The sequence below is a fragment of the Oryza sativa genome, chromosome 4 (assembly GCF_034140825.1).
Source record: "Oryza sativa Japonica Group chromosome 4, ASM3414082v1".
Classification (NCBI taxonomy): Eukaryota; Viridiplantae; Streptophyta; class Magnoliopsida; order Poales; family Poaceae; genus Oryza; species Oryza sativa.
Window position 1 is genome coordinate 25,134,646 of NC_089038.1, and position 14,616 is coordinate 25,149,261.

Genomic DNA, 14,616 nt, shown 5'->3' on the forward strand with positions numbered 1-14,616 from the left:
CATAAATTCGTCTCGCAGTTTTCTGGCGGAATCTGTAATTTTTTTTTTGTTATTAAACTACGTTTAATAGTCTGTATATCCGATGTCACATGCATGGACAAAAATTTTTGCCAACTTAAAAAACCCCTTATGTTTGTAGCCAAAAAAATCATAACCATATAAAATTAAATTCAAATATCAAACCAATGATATTTATTTTCATTGCATAAAATTTATTTTATAATAAAATAATTATTGGTTAAATATTTAAAAAGTTGAATACTCTCTCCTTCCCTAAATGTTTGACGCCGTTGACTTTTTTAAACATGTTTGACCGTTCGTCTTATTCAAAAACTTTTGTGAAATATGTAAAACTATATCTATACATAAAGTATATTTAACAATAAATCAAATGATAGAAAAAGAATTAATAATTACTTAAAATTTTTTAATAAGACGAACGGTCAAATATTTTTTAAAAAGTCAACAGCGTTAAATATTTTAGGATGGAGTTAAATATTTTAGGATGGAGGAAGTATTAAAATGTGTGCGCGTCTTATTCAATAGGAAGGAGGAAGTATTCCGTTCGGTCTCGAATAACCGACACTGTTAACTATAACCATTTCATTTTATACACAAGTTACTTTTGAATGATTATATCATAATCGACGAAAATTGTATGCTTATATTATCGACAGTGGCAGATCGGGTTGGTTGGCTACTAATGACTTCGTGCCTGTTTAGATGTCACCCTAAAATTTTTGCACCATATCACATCGAATGTTTAAACACCTACTTGAAGTATTAAATATAAGTTAAAAAAATAAGAATTGCACAGATTGCGACTACTTTGCGAGACAAATCTTTTAAGCATAATTGATTCATGATTTGACAATATGATGCTACAGTAAACATGTGTTAATGACAGATTAATTAGGCTTAATAAATTCGTCTCGCGGTTTACCGACGGATATTGTAATTAGTTTTTTTATTAGTGTTCGAACACCCCATGCGACACCCTATATAATACTCGATGTGACACGTTAAAACTTTACACCCCTGAATCTAAACACCTCCTTCATGCTTGCCAAGAGTTACAAATATGGAAATAAGTACACCATACACCCCAATTTGGTCATAATTTGGTCATAGATTTTGTTATCTGTTAAGTAATATGTTTCTTTTCATTACATGCATATAGGTTTCTTAGAAACAATATTGAGTTGATAAAAACTAAGTTGCTTTAGTCATTTGATATTTTTACTGTAGCCCCACCTCAATTTATATTCGAGATTCGCCACTTATTATCGACGCTACACACTTCAAAATATAAACATATTTTTACAAAACTGTTTAACAAATAAGCGGTTAAAGTTTATAATAAACTTATTAGTAGAGTACTCATAAAAGATCTTATTTCTACCTATGCAATTACGAGGTTGAGACGGATGTAGTATTTAAGAACGGAATGAATACGACGGCAAGAGCTCAGAAATTATGTTTGCTTTTCATTTTGGAGCTGTTTTCTTGTTTCTTCTTTTGTTCTTTACGAGGCTTTGTAAGCCGATGCACATCTTCTGCAGCATAGGGTCTACTACTACATTAGCAGTACCGTAGACAATCCTCACTATTTACATGTAAAGTTTTTTACATACTCCTTAATACAAGTACGTTTTGCAGGGTTTAAAATTTTTTTGAGCACCAGACGTGACAAGATGTCCATTTTTAAATAAATCGAGTGTAAATTAACTATTCTTTCTAATTGGACTATTTGTGAGTGCATTCCCCACTCTTTTTCTTTCTTTCTATTTCATGGCTTATACGTGACGGCATGTTTTTAGTATGAGTCTGAATAGATATATAGACAACCTGACCAAATTACACTATGGAAATAGTCAAGTAAGCATAACTTCTTTCTCTTAATTAATTGTTTCCTGTAGGTGAAGTCAATGAATTTCAACGTGCCACCAAGTCCCCTAATTTCTCCTTTGAACCCTCCCTCTCTTTTAATTTGTACATGATTTTTTTTTGGATCATCTACCGTCCTGGCTTTCCACTACCCAGCAATCCAGCATCCTTTCAAACAAATGCATTTTCATTTTGTTCAATTTGATATATCTATCCCTAATGCTATTACACAAACCTACTTTATTCAAAAGTCAATTCGACATGTTAGATCGAAATAAAAAAGAAAAGGTCTCCCTTGACATGAAGTACAAGTCCGTCCATTCTCTCCTTCCGTTAAAAAGCAAGAAAAGTAGTAGTACTCCGTATAAGAGTAGGTACAATAGCAGCCTATAAGTCAGATACAAACATATTTTAATGAGATAAATGAGAAGAGAGAAGGACAGCAGGCTATAAATTTGTAGCCAGCTGTAGCACGGACTCCAAGACACCGTGTTTGCATGACAGGTAGGACTAAGTATTAATACTGTAGTATATAACTATTGTATAAATGAGCTATTAGATTGGCTGTAGATGAATTGGAGCTGGTCGTTGGCTATACTATTTAACTTGCTCTAATAGAGTGAGAAAGGTCGTATAGCTAGCTATAAATACGGCCATGGTTGATGGTCACTGGCGGAAGCTAGCTGAAGATAAAGGTTGCGGCCATCTGCTCGCCACCACACCACACCACAGCGAAGCAAAGCGATCGACCTCATGAGTTGCCAGGTCCCCACGGTGCCCGCCTCGCCGGTCGTTAAGTTCCCACTCCTCCCGCGCGGCCTCCTCTCCTACCTCCCCGCCAACCTCTCCTCCATCCTCCCAGTCGCGCGCGGCGCCGCCTCCACCTGCGAGGCTTCTTCGACGACGACGACAACCATGCCGCCTGAGCCGCCAGCGTCTCCTCCTCCTCCCAAGAAGATGTCACCGCCGGGAGCGGGAGCGGGAGCGGGGAGCAAGAAGAAGCAGCAGCAGCAGGCCGACGCCGCGGAGCTGGCGCGCGTGTTCGAGCTGTTCGACAGGAACGGCGACGGGCGGATCACGCGGGAGGAGCTGGAGGACTCGCTGGGGAAGCTCGGGATCCCCGTGCCGGCCGACGAGCTGGCGGCCGTGATCGCGCGCATCGACGCCAACGGCGACGGGTGCGTGGACGTCGAGGAGTTCGGGGAGCTCTACCGCTCCATCATGGCCGGCGGGGACGACAGCAAGGACGGCCGCGCCAAGGAGGAAGAGGAGGAGGAGGACGGCGACATGAGGGAGGCGTTCCGGGTGTTCGACGCCAACGGCGACGGGTACATCACGGTGGACGAGCTCGGCGCCGTGCTGGCGTCGCTGGGGCTGAAGCAGGGCCGCACGGCGGAGGAGTGCCGTCGCATGATCGGCCAGGTCGACCGCGACGGCGACGGCCGCGTCGACTTCCACGAGTTCCTCCAGATGATGCGCGGCGGCGGGTTCGCCGCCCTCGGCTGATCCGTCCATCTCTTCACTTCTGCTTCATACTGGTAGATCAGGTGTAGATACTGGCTTTCTTCAAGGAAATCACGTAACCCCACGTATGCTCCAAAAATTTCTTGGTTTGTTCGTTAAGATTGATGGGATTGCTAATTAACTAAGTGTACAAGAATTTCTTGGTAAGAAATTCTGTTTTTCCCTGAATTTTCAGGGTTTTTCTCGTGTAAAACTGTAAAGGTGAACATTTTGGCACCTGCTCTGCCTCTCCATGCATGGCCGCATGGGTACCCCTGCTTGCTAGTCCACGAAAGGTCCGGATTCTGCACTTCTGGCTCTGTTCATCTCAAAATCATTTTCTACTGTTCTCTGTCGATTCTAGTGCATCCTTATTTGTGTACCTTTTGTCAAATTTTTGGTGTCGATTTGCATGTTTGGAGTGCTTAGAATCGGGACCAATGAACAGTAGTTTGTTCCTAAACGACAAAGGAGTACTGGTATAGTAATCGTCCCTTCAAAACATAAACTGCAGCTGAGAGATGAATCTAAAGCGTTGGCTCACCCAATCTTTCTCCTCATCATAAGTTTAGGATCTGGTTGAAGAGCTTCTGCTGGCAGCTGTAAAATTTCCGGGTTTCTTAAACACTCCATATTTCCAAGAAAACAAACTAGAAGGAAGAAGTTGAGAAAACCAACTTTTACATGTTATATTCTCGCCAATTGATCACTCAATAGATGCTTGTCAGAATTTTCCAACTTTCAAGCAGGATTTGATATCAATGGTTACAAGTCTCATTGGTTGCCCTAATAAACCAAAGCCAAAGTTAAAATTTAAATTTTTAAACCTAAATTTTGAAGTCGCTATAAAATAAGAATATATATAGAGAGAGTTTTACCTATAAATTATTTTTTATTCTCTAATAAGCCATTAGACAATATGAGACAACCGATAAGACCAATTTCTATTTTTAGATGTAAACTGACCCATTTTGATTTTATCGAAACCCAAGCAAAAACCGATAAAACATATAACTTAACATCAACTTAAACAAAATCAACTAAAATCGATTGGCTTTTACAAATCGGAATCTGACGGTTTAAAAAACATACGGTTTTCGCAAAAACCGATCATAATTACGAACCTGCCTTGAGGCAGAACTCGTTTGGATTAACAACAGAACTGTTTTCGATGCGTCTTTGGAGCGTCAGAGGCTTGGGCCGACAATCGAGCGCGCGCGTACTGTATGTAACAACTAAGAGCAGGTAAAATAGTAGGCTATAAGTCAGCTGAAAATATATTTTAAGAAGATAAATAACAAGAGAGAAAAGCATACAGATTTATAGCCAGCTGTAGTATGGACTTCAAGATGCAGTGTGTGTATGATAAGTGGGACCAGATATTAATAGTGTAGTATGTAACTATTGTATGAATGAGCTACTATAAATAAATTAGAGTTAGTAGTTGGCTATAACTTGCTCTAACAACAGCACACCGACTGGAGAGGCAGCCGTCCGGCTACCACACGACGCCAGACGCCAGTACGACACCCCCCTCTCGTACGTGGCCTCAGCTCGCGGTGGACGGCCACGTACTGGCCATACGACCATACGGGCACGGGGCACCGCCGCACCGCCCGTGCGTGTGCGTGCGCGGCTGGCCGACACACCCGTATATTTCTCTCTCGACCCGCAGGAGGCACGGAGCCGGACGGGGAGGGGACCGCGCGATGCCCGCGGCCGCGGCGCCGGCCATGCGCATGTGGTCGATCGATCGCGCGTTTAATTTACGGGGCTTATTACGCGCGGTCCACGCGCCACGGGGGTACACGTCGGGACGTCCCCGGCCGTAGGGGAGCGCCGCGCGCCAAGCGATCGAGCCGCGCATCCGTAGCCCGTGCGCGAGGACGAGACTACGAGAGTGGCTTTTACAACCGTTGGATGGTGCGCCACATTACTGATCGATGGCGTACTACGTATTGGCATATCGCGGCCGATGGTTAATTACCTTGTGTTGTCAGCGGTGACTTTGAACTAGAAACGGGCCAGCTGAGCTGACTTTAATAATCTTTCCACACCACTCCGGCGGCCACTACCTAGCTCGGTTTACTTTCTGATTGGGTCGTCTCTAATGTTGGACTTTTTTTGTGTGTGACTGTGAGACTGCGGGGTAAAATGGGAGAAGACCGTTATGGCTGATTCTAAGAGCAGATATAATAGCAAATTATAAGCCAGCTGTAAACATATTTCGAGAAGATAAGAAAAGAGAGAGAAGAGCAGCAGGCTACAGATTTGTAGCTAGCTGTAGCACGGACTACAAGATACATGTGTATATGATAGGTGGGACCATAATTGTGTTTATATGTATATATGTAATTGGTGTATGAATTAGCTATTAAATTAACTATAAATGATTTGGAGTCAATAGTTGGCTATAATGACCTAATCCAGCTGAGGCATTTACAAGGTTGTATGACCTTGTCCGGGTGTTAGCTTCTTCGTTTACTACATGTTCAAGGTCAAGACTTATTAATTGGCCGTTTTTCCCTTTTGTCTCGGGTAGGAATTTTTCCTCGTCTAATTGTCAACACGAAACTGCTGCTGCAGATACCCACGCGGCGACGAACGACAGGTTTTTTCCGTTTTTCACTTGGTCGTTACGTGCGACCGAGGGTATCTACTATCTTAGCCATTCCAACGCCGTCTTTCCTCGGTCCTCTCTCTACTTGGCAAATGGCAAACACAGGTGGGGACATCGTATGGTGACAATGAGTCAATGACATATCAAGTTTTTTTTTTTTTTTTTTGAAAAATGACATATCAAGTTGAATCCAGTTGAGATAGTCCACTTGACAACTCACACGGCGAGAGAGTCCATTGCTCGATCAAATCAGGGCCCAACTCCTGCGGCTCAGTTAATCGGCCTACTTAGTCTCGCGCACAGCCGGTTTTTGTACGGCCCAGTGGGTAGAGCAGCCCATGTAAACGCGAGACGACGCGAGACGCCCTGCGACTGCAGTGCAGGCTGCTCCCACGCCGCGGCTCCGCCGCACTTGCTCGGCCGTCCACGCCGGCACGGCGTGCCTGAGGCCACCGCACCACCCCCGAGGAGGGAGGCCGGTGGGTCTCCTCGCCCCCCCCCCGTCGGCTGCGCGCCTTCTCCGACTCTCGCTGCGCCGCGCGGGTGGCGTGGGCCATGGGCAGCCGGGTGCTCTTGCTCCGGAGGATGGAGAAGGGGTGGCGGCCGATGTCCCGGGCGCTTTATCCCTCCCCCGGTTCTACCAGCGTGGCGCCTCCCCATGAGCTGCGCGCGCCTCGGCGGTGCTCACCATCGTAAGAGACGAAAACAAACACCCATCGATCCCCTTCCTCTGTCTCTGATTCACATTCAGCGGTCTCGATGGGAATGTATTAAGTGCGTATCAGGGGTAGGAGGATTTGGATACCTGAGTTTTGCGCTTCCAATCATTGCTGCTGTAGGTCGGCCTGCAGGTATTTGATGAAACTTTAGTGGCTCGCTGAAACTGTCAAGTGTTTGATGAAATGCCGCAACGGGAACATTTGCACAATTCACTGTTCTCATGATTATGCTTTTTACACTTGGGGGGTTTAACGTATTGTGGTTCAGTTTGAGTCTATATGCTCTTTTGTTTTTCAAAGTTCTGATTCTGTTGTAGTTATACTTCCCACAAGGTTTTTCACCGAGATGTTGGGTTCTTCAGTGGGTGGCAAAGTTATAACCTTCAAATATATTGCTGTATCCATACAAGCCGACCAGTCAATAGTCAAAATCATACCATAGCAGAACCTCAGCAGAAACAAGAAGATGTTGCGCTGGTTGATGAATCTGGTAGGCCCAAAGCAAAGAGGAAAAAGTTAAAAGGAAGGAGGGCAGTGACAAGATTTTTGAAATCCCTGAGATGGAAGAAGAAAAGGGAGTTTCAAAGGATGACTGCGGAGGAGAAGATTTTGTACAAACTGAAGCTAGTAAATTCTGTTGCCATTGCCTTTATATGTTTTGTAGCTCATATATTTGATTTGAGTTCTTTTTCATGCAAAAAGAGTTACTTCTACTCAAATTTAACTTGACCTTGAGTATTTTTTTAATACTGCTTTCCATGTCATGCCATGTTGGGAATTACAAGGATACCCAAACTTCATTGTGGACAGAAGTAGTTATTTTTAGAGGGAAGGCATTACGCCCAGCTTTAGAAGAAAGCATAACAAGTACTGTAGTTCTTGCTGGGTTTTCCAGCTTACGGTCACAGACCATAGAAAACAAAACAAGAACATTGTCATACACAGGCAAAACCCACCCAGAAAGCTAGCATATCAGAGAAGCAAAGCCACACACCGCTAATCATCATTCATTATGTTCATGAGTATAGTCTCATGATGAAAATTTTCAATGCCGAAGAGTCTAATTAGATTTTGATTGTCTTTTCTATACTCAATGCATTGCAACAATATCTATGTGCCAGTGTTCACATTACAATGAAAGTATATTTGCTTGTTTTTGTTATGGTTCTGTTGTGGAATCTTCACTCCTCTAACATATTGGTCTTTCATTGTTTCCTTTTGCAATGGCCCTTAAAAGGCTCGAAACAAGGAAGAACGACTTGTTGCAGCTTTGACGAAGATTGAACCGGATGACCCATCAGAACCTACCCATGATCCTGAGGTGCTTACACCTGAAGAGCACTTCTATTTCCTCAAGATGGGTCAAAAAAGTAAAAATTATGTGCCTGTAGGAAGACGTGGAATATATCAGGGAGTGATCCTGAACATGCATTTGCACTGGAAAAAGCACCAAACGCTACAGGTAATTGTGAAGACATTCACACCAGACGAGGTTAAGGAAATTGCCTCAGAGTTAGCCAGACTAAGTGGTGGAATTGTGCTGGATATTCAAGAAGGGAATACGATTATTATGTACAGAGGAAAAAACTATGCACAGCCACCACCTGAAATAATGTCTCCAAAAGTTACACTTCCTAGAAAAAAGGTATGCTTTCTTTCTACTTTTATGGTGCAATAATTAATATATTGAAATCTTTAGCATATGATATGAACTATGAAGCAAGGTTGGAAAAATGGCTAAAAACAAATTAGTAAACAGATGTTCCAAGAACTACTAGCCACAGTAAAATCCTTCTTAATTAGTGGAAGGTGCTTCAGTAAGTTTTCCATATAGTGTTCCTCATTTGGGATCTAGAACTTAGGATTGAAAGACACATGCAACAACTTTATTCAGGTGGAGTGTAGGGCAGATAATCTATGCAAAACGAGTAGAAACAGTTGTCATGTTGTGTCTTCTCATCATTTATAATTTTAAAATTTCCAATCAGGCACTGGATAAATCAAAATACAGAGAACGCCTCCGAGCTCTTAGGCGGTACATTCCCAGGCTTGAGCAGGAGCTTGTAGATCTTCATGCACAGATGAAGTTAGCTAGAGATTATAAAGGACAGAATGCAGCGGAAGATATTACTTGTATTTCAGATAGTGTAAACAGTACATCTGCGAAAGAATATTCTTCTTGCTCAGTTCGCAAGAGAAGTGTATCTGATCTCCTGTCAGAAAGTATAGAAGGGTCTGGAAGGCTAGAGGATGAAAATTATGAGGTTAGTGCTGATTCGGCTTCAGAGTCTATCACATACTCTGAATCCGAGGATCTCTCTGACATTTTTGAGACGGACTCAGAGGAGGAGCAGGTACAGGAAAGCAAGGAGCAACCGTTGTATCTAGATAAGCTGGATAAGTTTCCCTCAGAAAATAATGACAATGAACCAGATGATTTCGAAGAGCATCTACGAAAGATTGCTTCCCTTTCTGATAGGACCGATTCATCTGCTAAAGAACTCAAAGTATCCGAGCTTGATGAGATTGATAAAATCTTCTTGAGAGCTAGTTCATTGCTGAAGAAAAGGTGACAGTTGGGAATTTGTACACAGTGTTCACGACATCTAATGTGCACTGCCAAAAAGCATTTATATGCAGCACAAGCATCTTGAAAGAAGATCTGAGATATATCGGTAACAAAGTGGAAAGTCATGTATTAATTCACAGATGCTGCTGAGAGCGGAGAGGATTTGGTATTTCATAATCTTGCTGGGATTTAGTGAGCTATTTAACCTGAAGTACTGCAACCGGTTTGGGAGGTTCTGGCGTTTGCTCTCATGTTCCCTGAAACACCATTCCGTTTCTCAGTTGTTTAGGGTAGCCATGTTATGATTTATAAGAAAGTGTGGTGGTTTTCAGTAAATGGTATACGGCGAGGTAATCTGCATTGTGGGCCAGTGATGATCCTTTGTTTTTTCACTTCATCAAGTTCAACCGTGCATGTCTGTTTTGTTGATCTAGTCTAGCCTCATGTTTACCAGAGGTTTCAGTTCATAGTCATGGATCGCAGATATGCTCGCTGTAACCTGTTCCTGGATAAAATAATTGCACCGAGCCAAGGAATGTTCAGGTCTGTTGTGTTGATCTTCTAACTCTATTTTGAGCCTCATATTTACCAAAGGTTTCAGTTCATAGTCATAGATCACAGATATGTTCGCTGTAACCTGTTCCCGGAGCCAAGGAATGTAAGGATGAAATTTTCAGGTCTCCTGAACGAATATTGTGTTCTACTATTCATATTCAATTAGGGGTCATGTTCCAATTTTAAGTCGGTACTGCTCAGTGTTTTCATCTATCTTAGGACGCCCAGGTAGTTATTAAGTATTATGAATGATATTCTCCACATCACTGGTAAGCATCTGACAGAAAAATTCTATGAACAGAACATATGCAACAATAATCTACGAACAGAACACACGCTGCAAGCAAACTTTCGTCATGTCATAGTACATCATAGTTCATGCCCAACACCATGCTGATAAGTATTGGGCCCAAATTGTCTTACAATTACATACGCCCACAGTAAGATGTACTTAGCACACTTAGTACAACCGAGATGGCAGTGTTCTTTGCATACATACAAAATTACATCACTTGCATAGCATTACTGTTACATAACAACATCTCATCCAAGATCAGGAACGATGAAGAAGTCCTCGTCGTCATCGGGTATCTCCACCCGTGGCTTCTTGCTTTGGCGTGCACCGCTCGCCTTGTAGAGCCCCATGTTGCTCGCTGGCTGCGGCGAGGCGAAGAGCTCAGGCACCTCCGCCGCCGTGCTGCCTCCCTTGGCCGGCGACTGGACATGGAACAGGTCGATGTCATCGAGCCACTCCAGATCCTTGAACCCAATAGGAGAGCCCTTCTGCAACAGCAAGCACACACACGGTCAAGTAAGGCAATTCTTGATTTCTAAGCTAATCTTGTTATCAAGAATGGTTTTGTTAGTTAGGTCCTTGCCTTGTCGCTGGACTCGTAGTCGGAGAGCTGCAGGAGATCCTCGACGGCCCAGCCCGACGGCGGCAAGAACGGTGACGACGGCACCTCCTGCGCCGCCGCGGACACGGCCGGCTTGGGAGCAGCAGCAGCAGCGATGCCGCTTGCCGGCGGCTTGGAGTTCCCCTTGGGCGCTGGCGGCGGGAGGTGGTCGGCGTTGGCGCTACAGACGGAGCTGAACCCGACGCGGATGCCGGTGGTGAGGTAGCGCTGGTGGTTGCCGGAGAGCGTCCCCGGGACGTGGATGGGCTCGTCGCAGTCCCGGCAGAAGAGCGCCCTGTCCTCCACGCAGAAGATGAACGCCGCCTTCTCCTGCAGCAACAACGACGACAACACGTACGACCAGTGCCTCAGCGACACGTCTCCACTCTCCCAGCCACATGCTGCTGCAGCTTCTCTACTCTGCTATTGCTACTACACGCGCGCGTAGGAGTACGTTACCTGGCAGACGTCGCAGCGCGGGAGGGCGGCGGGGAGCGCGGCGTCGAGCGGGAGGCGCTGGTGCTTGCTGGCGAGCTTGTTGGCGGCGTGGATCTCGACGTCGCAGCGCGCGCACAGCGCCGCCTCGTCCGCGCAGCACACCACCGTGGCCGCCGCGGCCTCGCACGCGTCGCACTGGATCCTCATGCCGATGTACTCCCCTCAAAACCGCACACAAAGCTCAATTTACCCTCGAGACGACTAAACTAACTAGTAGATAGATAGAGCTCAGCGGCGGATGAGTGAAACGGGACGAGCGGCGGCGTGACTGGCGCGTATAAAAGGCGCAACGTGCGTCACGCCCGACCGGACACCGGATGGCTAGGCTGCACGGGCGCACGGTTGGGGGGGTGTGGGGCCGCGCGGCGGTTTGTGTGATGGAGACGAGACGGAGGCCTTCCGGTTTTTCTTGGCGGCTACAGCGATCGGGCCGTGGTAGCACCGGGGGAGTATCTGTATCTCCTACGGATTCTCTGGCGATGGCAGCGCGAGGCGAGCGGAAATTGATTTGGTCTTTCGAGCGAGCGAGTGGTGGACGGGAGCTCGGCGGGGCCCGCGGGAGATGGGAAAATCTCCGGGGTATTGGACGACGAGGAAACTCTGGCCACTTGCAACCTGCAAGTAGCGTGAGAACGAGAACGCGCACTGCATGTGATACGAGGCGATTTTTCGCTTCACTTTGGATGGGGTTGTACGTACTGGCTGTGCAATCGCCCGTGCGGAGGAAAGTCGTGTGCGTAGTGCGTACAGTTGCAAGACTATAAACAGTAACACAGCCGCTTTTGTAAAGAGGGTGCGTTGAAAACTCACTCTGCAGTGAAAACGGTTTGGATAGTTTGCAATCGATCTCGATGATGGGAAATAGACAATGTTAGATTGGAATCTGAAACAGGTTCAAAAGATTTTCTTTGAAAATGAAAAGTAGCGAAAATGAAAACGGCCTCAAATAGTGTGAGATGGGAGTTGTCCCAATGTCTACCTTAGAGTCCGCCCATTTCCTAAGCTTGTACCGCCAGTATCTCAACCCTCTTGCTGTCTAGCCCATATGAAGAATTTGATATGTTCTTTGGGATAAAATTACTATTAGCATCTTTACGATACGTGGTAAACCAGTTTAAGGGTCCGTTTGGCACAGCTAGCTCTAACTTTAAACTTCTAGAGCTTGAGTCGTGCCAAACGATACGTATTCTCTATTTTCTGGAGTGGAATTAGCAAAGTTGCTACCCAAAATTGTACTACGGGGGTGGAGTTGGGCTTTGGCAAAGGGGCCTCGTAGACGATATCTTCAGGGAAAACAGCGATGATAGGCACCGACGTTGCTGTCCGTCGAGGTCTCGGAGGATCAAGATAGGGCTTTCACCCGACAGCCCCACTAGAGAGAGAGGGATGGCTCGACAGTGCCCCCAATAGGGAAAACGAAGCCCAAAATGTCGTCGTTGTTTGCACAACAAGGCCGAGCTAGGTTTTACACCTGCTACTCACCCCCTGTCGATCCACAGCTAACGCTCCATGCTCTACCACCGGACAACCTCCGTCAACACATGGATACCATTGTACTAGCCCTCCCCCAGCGACCAGCCTCCGCGTGCCTTCACGTGAAACGTGGCACGCATGATGTCCCTAGCCTTCCTGCCGCCACAGCATCGACCTCCCACACCATCAACAGGGGTAACCTCCCTGCCGTTCTCCCACATTCCCGCCGCCGCCGCTCGCTCATCACGTCGGCCTCCCACATTCTCGTCGTCGTCGGGCGTGTCTCCTCTCGCGTTGCGCGGGCCTACCCCCGTTGGCCAAATGCCTTTGTGCGGCGCCAGCCCTCAGCTGGGAGTAGCCACTCCATCAGCAGAGAAGATGCTCTGCTCCCAGTTGGCGCCCTTCTTCCTCCCATCCCCGCCGCCGCATCCACCTTCCTCCCGCCTCCGGCATCACATGGGCGTGCCCGCTGCCGCGCCCTTCCTACCTCACCCTGTTACCTACACGCACCCCGTTACTTGATCACCGCCACCAACTCGGGAGCCGGCCTCTCGCACCGATGAGGCCGGATTCGGACGAGAAGGGGCTGGATCTAGCAAGGGATGCCAGATCTGGTGGCGTCGCGCCGTCGTTGCCCCGGTCAACACCATCTCGCTATCGACGTGGCCACTCTACTCTCCCCCGCCCGCAGTCAGCTCCAGCCCAGTGCCACTCTACTATGGCCGTCGCTGCCCTGGACCCAGTCGAGATCATGGGCTCCGACCCCCGTGGCCTTAGGAAAAAAAAAGGAAGACCCTGCCACCGCTGTCCTTGTGATTCCCGGCAGCCTGCTCGGACAGCGGCGAGGCGGAGGAGGGAAGGAGGTAGGGGTGGTGGCAGCGGCGGTGTATAAGTAGTCAAAATTGTTGGAAATATGGTCATATATCGGCATATTTTAATCCAAAATATTAAGACAATAAACATGACATGAACAATGTGTGGTGATCTAGTGATAAAACTAAACATAACTAGGAGCATGCTTAAGATAAAATAAGCATCAACATCATTGAGACAACGCAATAACATTGCGACTGACAGATGTAACAAAATCAAAGGTAGCAGAAGGATATTATACCCTGTAAAAGTCCCTCCGCTGGATTGTAAGGCAGAATTGCCTCCGTTGGTGTTGTCGATCGGTGCGTCTCTTGCTCCTGGTGCTCCTCCGTTGACGCCGCCACCAGTAGACATCGCGATGCAGATCGAACAGAACGACAATGAGGAAGAAAGAGGAGCAGTCATACGGTAGCACTCCCCAAAAACCTGATCACTTGCCTACCTGGTGCAGATCTCAGGCGAAGGTGTGGTTTCGGAGGCCCTGCTCATCCCAATCACTCGTGCGCGAAGGTGTGGTTTCGGAGGCCCTGCTCGTCCCAATCACTCGTGCGCTCAAGTGATCAGAACCGGGGAGAACAGAAACAACACAGGCACACAATGGAAGAGAGATCTGATCGGAGGTCTCTACCAGCGATGGGAAGAATGCGTGAGAGATCTTGCCCGTTACGAATTCTTAACCGTTGCAAAAGGATCTCGAGTGGGAAGAATGCGTGAGAGATCTTGCCCGTTACGAATTCTTAACCGTTGTAAAAGGATCTCGAGTGGGAAGAATGTGTGAGAGATCTAATCGGAGGTCTCTACCAGCGATGGGAAGAATGCGTGAGAGATCTTGCCCGTTACGAATTCTTAACCGTTGCAAAAGGATCTCGAGAGAGAGACACAGAGCGCGCGCGTGTGGCTTTCCGATCCCCACCTCAACCTGTCAACAAGAGCCTCCAATAACTCCCTATTTAAGTTGAGATACTCCACTTTTAATTCCCAGAGTGGTATTATTATATTTAACATTTTTTATGGCCCTTGAGA

General features: G+C 46.5%; 3 protein-coding genes across 4 annotated transcripts; 2 read left to right on the forward strand and 1 right to left on the reverse strand.

Moving 5' to 3' along the window:
- The first annotated feature begins 2,564 nt into the window (after positions 1 to 2,564).
- Positions 2,565 to 3,758, forward strand: LOC4336258 (probable calcium-binding protein CML22). Its single transcript, NM_001419601.1, has one exon. It carries the CDS (start codon positions 2,641 to 2,643, stop codon positions 3,391 to 3,393), a length of 753 nt encoding a protein of 250 aa, NP_001406530.1. The 5' UTR covers positions 2,565 to 2,640; the 3' UTR covers positions 3,394 to 3,758.
- Positions 3,759 to 6,378: 2,620 nt separating this feature from the next.
- On the forward strand, positions 6,379 to 10,046 carry LOC4336259 (uncharacterized CRM domain-containing protein At3g25440, chloroplastic). 2 transcript variants are annotated; one of them, XM_015780956.3, is made up of 4 exons: positions 6,379 to 6,702; positions 7,047 to 7,356; positions 7,967 to 8,374; positions 8,718 to 10,046. In XM_015780956.3, the coding sequence occupies exons 1-4, from the start codon at positions 6,566 to 6,568 to the stop codon at positions 9,300 to 9,302; spliced, it is 1,440 nt and encodes a 479-aa protein (XP_015636442.1). In that variant the 5' UTR covers positions 6,379 to 6,565; the 3' UTR covers positions 9,303 to 10,046. The 2 variants fall into 2 exon arrangements, with proteins under 2 accessions (XP_015636442.1, XP_015636443.1); XM_015780957.2 differs by having other exon boundaries at positions 7,063 to 7,356.
- Positions 10,047 to 10,191: 145 nt separating this feature from the next.
- Positions 10,192 to 11,499, reverse strand: LOC4336260 (B-box zinc finger protein 24). Its single transcript, XM_015780958.3, has 3 exons — positions 11,209 to 11,499; positions 10,732 to 11,079; positions 10,192 to 10,636 (listed from the first exon to the last, which is right to left on the reverse strand). The coding sequence occupies exons 1-3, from the start codon at positions 11,392 to 11,394 to the stop codon at positions 10,397 to 10,399; spliced, it is 774 nt and encodes a 257-aa protein (XP_015636444.1). The 5' UTR covers positions 11,395 to 11,499; the 3' UTR covers positions 10,192 to 10,396.
- Between the last annotated feature and the right edge of the window lie 3,117 nt (positions 11,500 to 14,616).